This window comes from Bactrocera tryoni, unplaced genomic scaffold (assembly GCF_016617805.1).
Source record: "Bactrocera tryoni isolate S06 unplaced genomic scaffold, CSIRO_BtryS06_freeze2 scaffold_240, whole genome shotgun sequence".
Taxonomy (NCBI): Eukaryota; Metazoa; Arthropoda; class Insecta; order Diptera; family Tephritidae; genus Bactrocera; species Bactrocera tryoni.
In genome coordinates, this window is record NW_024395967.1 from 178860 (window position 1) to 187664 (window position 8805).

The 8805-nt window shown below is 39.8% G+C and overlaps 2 protein-coding genes across 2 annotated transcripts; both read right to left on the reverse strand.

The window, feature by feature from the left end:
- Nucleotides 1–606: 606 nt before the first annotated feature.
- LOC120780217 lies at nucleotides 607–1905 on the reverse strand. The gene has a single exon (XM_040112471.1). It carries the CDS (start codon nucleotides 1903–1905, stop codon nucleotides 607–609), a length of 1299 nt encoding a protein of 432 aa, XP_039968405.1.
- A 3678-nt stretch (nucleotides 1906–5583) lies between these two features.
- On the reverse strand, nucleotides 5584–6197 carry LOC120780218. Its single transcript, XM_040112472.1, has 4 exons — nucleotides 6125–6197; nucleotides 5976–6074; nucleotides 5839–5906; nucleotides 5584–5772 (listed from the first exon to the last, which is right to left on the reverse strand). Exons 1-4 carry the CDS (start codon nucleotides 6195–6197, stop codon nucleotides 5584–5586), a joined length of 429 nt encoding a protein of 142 aa, XP_039968406.1.
- Nucleotides 6198–8805: the final 2608 nt, after the last annotated feature.

Consider the following 8805-nt stretch of genomic DNA (forward strand, 5'->3'; position numbering starts at 1 on the left):
TGTAATTAGTCCAGCATAATCCACACCAGTGTGGAGAAATGCTCTTGATGGTTGAACCCTTGCTGGAGGCAACTGGCCCATGAGTTGCCGTTCTCGTTTACCCCTGTGGCGAGCGCATTTCATACAGCGTAGTATGAGTGTTTTGATTGCTGGTCTTCCACCGACAATCCAGTATGATTGTCGAACTTCTGCCATCGTTAGCTGAGTGCCACCGTGCATTGTACGGAGATGTGCGTTGTAGATGACTAATGACGTGAGTGTAGAGTGTCTTGGCAGAATAATTGGATGCTGTTGATTGTACGTGAGTGTGGAATTCGCGAGTCGACCACCAACTCGCTAGACTCCGTGTTCGTCGATGAATGCTGTCAGTCGGTGAAACGGATGATTTGTAGGTAGTGCACGATTGGCCTTGAGTTGACGCAACTCGAGTGAAAAATACGCTGCTTGAGCTGACTTTGCCCAGTAGATTGTTGGTCTCTCAATGTCTGTTGGGGTGAGTGGTGCGGCAAGAGATGACCCCGGTATTCGTTTGAGAGTGTCAATAGCTCTGAAAATTGTAGCAGTGACGTGAATGAGAGTGCGCAAATTTGAATACCTGTGGATCAACTAGCATTGATTAATCGGCTGAGTGGTTGTCATGACGAGAGTGAGATTTGGACGAGCTTCCTGACTAGTGGTGTCGTCCTGAGTGTCTGGCTGCCAAGGCCAGTGGCATTGGGACTTTGAGAGCCATGGTGGTCCCGTCCACCATAGTGAGTGTGATGATAGCTGAGCGAGAGTGATGTCTCGAGATGCACAGTCAGCTGGGTTTTGTTTACCCGGAACATACCGCCAGTTGCAATCTGTGGTGAGTTGTTGGATGTTGACAACTTGATTCCGTACGTAATCCTTCCAGCGTGACGCATGTGATCGAATCCATGTGAGTGTGACTAATGAGTTAGTCGAGAGAGTGGTTGATTGTGCGTCAACTTGAAGAGTGGCTTTGACGTAAGTTATTAATTTCGATATTAGCAGCGCTGCTGATAGTTCTAGTCGTGGAATAGTGAGTCGTTTGAGTGGTGCTACTTTCGTCTGTGCGCAAAGGAGTGTCGTGAGTGTCTCCCAGAATGCTGAGTGAACAGTGACGTAGATTGCTGTTGCCATTGCGAGCTGAGATGCGTCGCAAAACCCGTGGAATTCACAATTCGTGGCCTTTGAAGTGTTAATCCAGCGTGGAATGTTGAGTGTGTCGATTTGTTGAAGTTCGAGTTGCAGTGATTGCCATGATTGCAATACTTTCGACGGGACCTGGTGATCCGAACCGATTTTTTGCAACCACAATTCCTGCAGCAGCATCTTTGCCTTGATTGTGAGCGGTGATAAAAATCCCAGTAGATCGAAGATCTGAGCCACCTCAGATAAGATTGTTCGTTTGGAGGACTTGTTTTGATTGTCCGAGTGGCTTTTCATGATGAATCTAAAATTGTCCGACTTTGCGTGCCAGTACAATCCTAGCAGTTTGCTCGCGCAGTCTCCAAGCTGGTGCGGTTCATCACATGCTCCACCTGGTGAAATGAAATTGAGTACTTCTTCGCTGTTTGATTGCCACTTGGCTAGTGGGAAACCGCCCGCCGTGCAGATTTGTTTTAATTGATTGGCGATTGCTTTTAGCTCAGAAGTGTTATCAGCTCTGCCGAAAATATCGTTGACATATCTGCCGTACTTGAGTGCAGGTACTGCGAGTGGATAATTTTTTCCTTCGTCCTCCAGGAGTTGTTGAAGGACTCGGACGGCAAGGAACGGTGCTGATCTCGTGCCGTAAGTGACTGTGGTGAGATGATATGGCATAATCTCTTTATTATTATTGAACCAAAGAATGCGTTGCAAGTCCCAGTCGTCTGGGTGCACGTTGATTTGCCGGAACATTTTTTCAATGTCTGTCGAGACGATGTATTGGTGTTGTCGGACATATAGAAGTACGTCGGTGATATCAAGTTGAATTTTTGCTCCGATGTGCAGAAAATCGTTGAGTGATTTTAATGATGAGGTGACAGACGAGCCGTCGAAGATGACTCTGAGTTTGGTGCTGACACTGTCGGGTCGTAATACTCCGTGATGTGACAGATAGTATACTGATTGAGTACGCTGGTGACATTTAACAGCTGACTCACCGTTTGAGACCCTCAACCCTCATGATACCGAAGTATCATATGCTAAGGTCATCTCGGTGGTGAAATTAGCTGATTCAATGTCGTTGTCAGCATTGAGTGAAGTTGGCGTGTTTGATACGGCAGTCATGTGTGCCATTTCTTCGTAGACTTGCATGAATTCTGTGTAGAATTGCTTGTATTCTTGATTGGTGTTGAGTTTGTTGCTTATTTGCTGTAGCCGTCGATGTGCTGAGTTGTACGAATTTCCCAGATTCAATTTTTCTGCGATTATTGGCAGTCGGACGATGTATCGCTCAGATTGGTCACGTTGATGTGTCGTTTTGAAGTGTTTTTCACATTTCTGGGGTCAGTTCACTGACCGATTGCTCTGGAACTTCTTCTTGAATCCAGAATCGAGTGAGAGACGAGGCTGCTGAGTTGATGTGAGTGATGCTGGTCCAATGATGGCCAGCCGAAAATTGAAAGTTGAGCAATTGAAGTGATTGACGGGTACCTGATGATGTTTGGTTTAATAATTCGACCGAAAAAATCAGCGTGGATGAAGATGTCCACTGGTTGTGGCAGAAAGAAACTCGGATCTGCAAGCTTGATATGGTGAGGATTAGTCCATGGTTCAGATGACGTGCGTGATGGTGAACGGACAGTAAGAATTGGTAAAATCTGACAACGATTTGCACAGTTGTGTCAGAGTGACTTGCCTTGAGTATGAGGTCAGCTGACCCCGTTGATGTAATGATATTCTTACCGCCGATTCCCGTGATGGTAACTGATGAGTGGCGTCTTTTGATTGAAGCTTGCCTGATGAGATGTTTAGAGATGAGTGAAATTTTTGACCCAAAGTCGATCAGAATTCTAACGTTGATTTGCTAAATCGGCGTGATGATTAGTGCTTTTGCAGTAGCTAGTAAAGTGATTGCAGTCGATGAGTGCGTGGCGGAGTTGAGTGATGATTGAATTGAGTGGTTGGATTGACATGAGTAATTGGAGGCTGCACAAACATCCTATTGGGGATTGTCGGTGAATTTGCGTGGCTCGATTTGAATTGTAGCAGCTGGCAAACTTGTGGCTGTAGCTGCTTTGTGCAACATTGAGTGGTGATTGCGATTGCAAATCTTGCACCGCGGAGAGCTTTTGCACGATGCAAGGTTGTGTCTGCCCATACAGTTCTTGCAGATGTGTCGTTGGATAACTACTGCACGACGATATTGAGGTGACAGAGTGCGGAACTTTTGGCATGAAGGAATGAAGTGCGCTCAAAAGCAGCAATCACACTGATAAAACGAGTCTTGCTGAGCTGGCTGAGTAGCAGTTTTGCGTGCGGTGGCGTGAAGTGCGTTTTTTAGTTTTTGCTGATTGCTTGAGGTGCTGGCAGTTGATTGCTGACGAGCTGACTCTGTGTTCTCGAGAGTGCGAGCCCGCTGACTGATAAAGTCCTTGAGTTGCGTGTAAGTTGGATATGTCGATTGATTGCTAACTGAGGATTCCCACAGTTCGCGAATGCGGCTTGAGAGTTGCTTGATGGTGGAATAAGCAACCAGATAATCCCAATTGTCTGTTGATTCGCCAATGAGTGCGAGTGCGTTGAATGCGGAATCTACCCCAGAGATGAGTTGCTGCAGAAATTCGGCAGATTCTTTCTGCTTTTGAGTGGCTGAGTGTTCTTGAAGTAGATGTGAAAGTTGAGCGTCGATGAGAACTCGTTTGTTCCCGTAGCGTTCTTTGAGTGCTGTCCAGGCCGTTGAAAACGCCGTTTCAGTAACCGGGATGTGTGAGATGAGCTCGAGTGCTGGACCAATAACGGCAACTTGCAAATAATGCAGTCGCTCAAGATCTGTGAGTGTTGAGTTGTTGATTAACATTGACTGGAAGAGAGTGCAAAACGAGGTCCAGTGCTGGTAACCCCCGTCGAAGTTCGGCAGCGGCAGCTTTGGTAACTTTGGTTGAGGCTGTATTGCTTCACGATATGACTGAGGTGCAGGAGTGTCGATTGGCTAAAAACGGGCTGCAGCTAGTTGGCGAATAACGCAGATGATGCTTGCTTCTTGTGGGTAAACATCATCCGCAAAATACTCGTGATTGAGATGTGCTACTGGCCAGGTAATTTCCGGAAGCGAGTGCTCTTTGAGGAAAGCCCTGTGTACTTCCTCGGCTGATTGTAAAATTACCTTGATTGCAGAGCTGTCCTTATCCCGGAAATGTTTGATTTGCTTGAAGTGTAGAGTGAGTGCCTTAACGCGATTGATTTGCGATCTGGCTTTAAGCACGCTGATAGCACCGTTGACTTGTGACTTTGTGTCGATTTGATCGATTGCACGTCCGAATCTTTACACTCCGGATTGAGTGCCTCGCTATCGGATATGATTTGACCCGCAAAACTGTATTATATATATTGTACAAAAAATCAAAAGAAAAAAGTCACAAAGAATTAACCGGAAAGCACAAAAGCCGAGCCAAAATGTATACTATACTATTGAGTGCATCGGTTTTAGATGTTGCACCTCACGTTCATTACCATGAGGACTGATCTATTAAATCAGCCCTCACTTTATACACAGCCTTTGTATATTGATTTAATTAATTTTATTGTATTAATTTATATTGATTTACTTACAAATTACACGAAATGAGCCAATAAAAAACAGAAATTAAAAAATACTTTTACGATTGCATAAGTGTGACTTGAAGGTTAGAAAAACGAAGAGAGTGTCGATGATTGCTAAAAAAGATGTGGTCCGATCGTTTGTGATATGCACGAGAAACCCTGCAAGACGGGTAGCTGTTAGCAAACGTGTAAGCGACTTGTTATTGTTCACTTTTGCATTCGTTAAATTATTGGTAATTTTTGTTCAGAGAGAGGGAAAAAAATAACACATAGCTATTTGATGTTCAATGGTTATCTCGCTCTAACCAATGGCAAATATCGTTCTTACAGAATACATGCATTTGTTAGCAAATCTCTTCACAGTATGTTACGGTAACAAATTCTTTTGTTAGCGCTTAGCTTACCTGTGTGTTATGGATAACAAAAAGTATTTGTTACCCGAATATCTGTTAGTGTTATTATTTTCGTTATCAGTTTGTTACCTATAACATATAAGCATATTAGCAAGAACAAGCAGTAACAAGATTATCTGTTACCCATTTTTTACTTCTAGCAAATTCAATTATTTTAAATAAAATTCAGTGTTTTTTATTATTTTGCTTTATTTAATAATAAAATAAAAATCAGATATTTAGTTAAATTAATAATATGCCTATTATTATTGCATAAAAGTAGAAACTTCAACTTAGAACTGATATATACAACTTAAAACTAATATATGCAACTTAAAACTAATATTTACAACAGAAAACTAATATGTACAACTTAGAACTAATTTATACAACTTAAAACTAATATTTACAACGTAAAACTAATATGTACAACTTCGAACTAATATTTACGACTTAAAACTAATACGTGCTCTTCCGATGACATAGGCAGTTTCGAAGCGAGCTCCACGTAATGTTCGTTTTCCAAGTCACGGGTGATGCGGATAATCGAATGATGCATCTTTGCCGCTATGACGCGGCATTCGCGCAATAATTTGCTTTGTGCCTGCACCTCGGCCTTTTCTGGCATCTAGAAAATTAAATTATAAAAATTAGCTTCTGTTTTAATTTGGTAATGTAATACTGCGTTACTTACTTTGTCTGTTAGGGACTTTTTAATGGCAGTGAGTCGGGTCTCAATGGCATCTAGCTTCTGGATTATATCTGAAAAACATAAATGTATTTTTATAAAGCAAATACTAATACATACATTTATATAATAATACATTATACCTGCATGGCCGCCAGAAGATGGTGACGGTACCACAATTTGTGATGGTTCTACTCGAGGAGCGCAAACGAAGTGGTAAGATATTTTTTTAAACACTTTATCTGCAAAAAAATATTATTAAAAAATGAAAAATATTTATGTTCAATGCAACCTCTATGGGGGCTCAACGGTTGTGAGCATTCAACTTCGGAATCCATTTCTTCCACGAGGTCATCGAAATTCATTCTATGAAAAATCATAAAAAAGATGATGATTAGTGATATTTTAATTTTAATTTGATTTTTAGAATCATGCTTCGGAGCAGAAATGCGTATATGCATATTCGAACTATGTTCACTTTTACACATTATGAAACACTAATGTTGTTTTTATTTTAAACAAATTTAGATATTCTGGTGATATCTTAAACGAACAAGTGAACATTTTTAGTTATAGAGGAGGTTCTTCAGTTCAAGAGTATATATACTTATTCTCGCGGGAATATTTGAGATATTTGCGTTTAAAGCTGAAAATAACCACTATTCGAAGAACGTATTTTTCGATTTAAAATTAATTTTACACTTATATTTCGCATTTTTATGTCCACTAACACTTCACTAATTCGTGTGGATTTTTTTTAATATTAACTTATTGTTCAATTATATTTATTTAACATCAATTAAAAGATTACACTATTGATCTGCAGAACCTCCTCTAACCGACCATACCTATTTTATTCCCGAAATCCTGGGTATTCTAAATTCTACACAATTATAATTGTAACCGGACAATTCGTTTCAATTTAGATTTTAAATTTTTTACATTTACATATATGTATCGGGTGATTTTTTAAGAGCTTGATAACTTTAAAAAAAAAAAAAACGCATAAAATTTGCAAAATCTCATCGGTTCTTTATTTGAAACGTTAGATTGGTTCATGACATTTACTTTTTGAAGATAATTTCATTTAAATGTTGACTGCGCGGCTGCGTCTTTAGGTGGTCCATTCGGAAAGTCCAATTTTGGGCAACTTTTTCGAGCATTTCGGCCGGAATAGCCCGAATTTTCTTCGGAAATGTTGTCTTCCAAAGCTGGAATAGTTGCTGGCTTATTTCTGTAGACTTTGAGACTTGACGTAGCCCCACAAAAAATAGTCTAAAGGCGTTAAATCGCATGATCTTATGGCCAACTTACGGGTCCATTTCTTGAGATGAATTGTTCTCCGAAGTTTTCCCTCAAAATGGCCATAGAATCGCGAGCTGTGTGGCATGTAGCGCCATCTTGTTGAAAGTCCACATGTCAACCAAGATGCTAATGAAACTTTTTGTTGCCAAAATGGCAAGAACTGAACTTGGTTGACATGTGGTTTCAACAAGATGGCGCTACATGCCACACACAGCTCGCGATTCTATGGCCATTTTGAGGGAAAACTTCGGAGAACAATTCATCTCAAGAAATGGACCCGTAAGTTGGCCACCAAGATCATGCGATTTAACGCCTTTAGACTATTTTTTGTAGGGCTACGTCAAGTCTAAAGTCTACAGAAATAAGCCAGCAACTATTCCAGCTTTGGAAGACAACATTTCCGAAGAAATTCGGGCTATTCCGGCCGAAATGCTCGAAAAAGTTGCCCAAAATTGGACTTTCCGAATGGACCACCTAAGACGCACCCGCGGTCAACATTTAAATGAAATTATCTTCAAAAAGTAAATGTCATGAACCAATCTAACGTTTCAAATAAAGAACCGATGAGATTTTGCAAATTTTATGCGTTTTTTTTTAAAAAAAAGTTATCAAGCTCTTAAAAAATCACCCGATAGATATAACGCACAAATTACATATTTCACAAAAATTCACTATCTATAACAACTATTTGAATTAAATATGCACTATTTAACTTTAATAATTTAAAACTTACTCTCTTATTTGTTTGTTATACATAATAGATTTGAATTTTCCAAATGGTCCAAATGATTTCTGTAATATTAAAATTTTTTTTCCTTTTTCTCCTTCTTAATCTTTTTCCTTTTCTGTATAATATATAAAAGAAATTAATAATTAATTCTAAAATATCAAATTATCAAATAACAAACTTACCTCTTTAAAATCCAAAATAAACTGCGCTTTTCGTTTTCTTCTTCTTGAAAAAATTGGGTATTCGTCTATCCTATTCTAGCAAACTAACATTACAATATGTTTAGAATGTCGATAGTTTTTCTCTATCTTACTTACGTAATCTATCATTCAATTAAAAATTCCACAATATGTAACAGTGTTAGTGAACAGCTGAAAATGTTTCAATGCGTTTGTGCAATCTGTTACCTCCGTCTTGCAGGGAAGTGAGCCACTTATTTCCGTTTATAGCGTGGCTAGAGTGTTGCAACTTTTTAATAGTGTGACCAGAGTGTGGGCCTTGCATTGTAATTTTTATAACCGAGTGACTAGAGTGTGGGCAATGCATTGGCAACCCGAATAACTACATTTCTTTTAATTACATCTCTGTGCCTAAAAAAGGCAGATTTCGATCAGGTGATCTCAGCTGTGAAAAATTCTTGGAAAACTTCAGATTCTTTTGTTACTTGTAGGGTTATACAATAAACGACAGCGGAACCAAAATCGTCGAGCACTGACACGAGCATTATTCAATCCTCTTGCTTTTGAATATGATTCTGAAGTAGACTATTCATCACATTCGCTAATTATGATTGGTAGTATGGACAATGAATGTCAATATTGTTATGCTTTTAAATACAAAGGTGAATCGGCCGGTTTATGTTGCACATCTGGAAAAATTTCTCTGATATCGCTAAGTCCGCCACCAGAATCTTTAAAAACGCTATTAGCTGGAAACAC

Coding starts and splice junctions, on each gene's coding strand:
- LOC120780217 (XM_040112471.1), bottom strand. CDS start 1,905: ATGTTCCGGCAAATCAACGTGCACCCAGACGACTGGGACTTGCAACGC.
- LOC120780218 (XM_040112472.1), bottom strand. CDS start 6,197: ATGAATTTCGATGACCTCGTGGAAGAAATGGATTCCGAAGTTGAATGC. Junction 5,907..5,975: donor ATCTTCTGGCGGCCATGCAG/GTATAATGTATT, acceptor TATGTTTTTCAG/ATATAATCCAGAAGCTAGAT. Junction 5,773..5,838: donor AAAAGTCCCTAACAGACAAA/GTAAGTAACGCA, acceptor TTAATTTTCTAG/ATGCCAGAAAAGGCCGAGGT.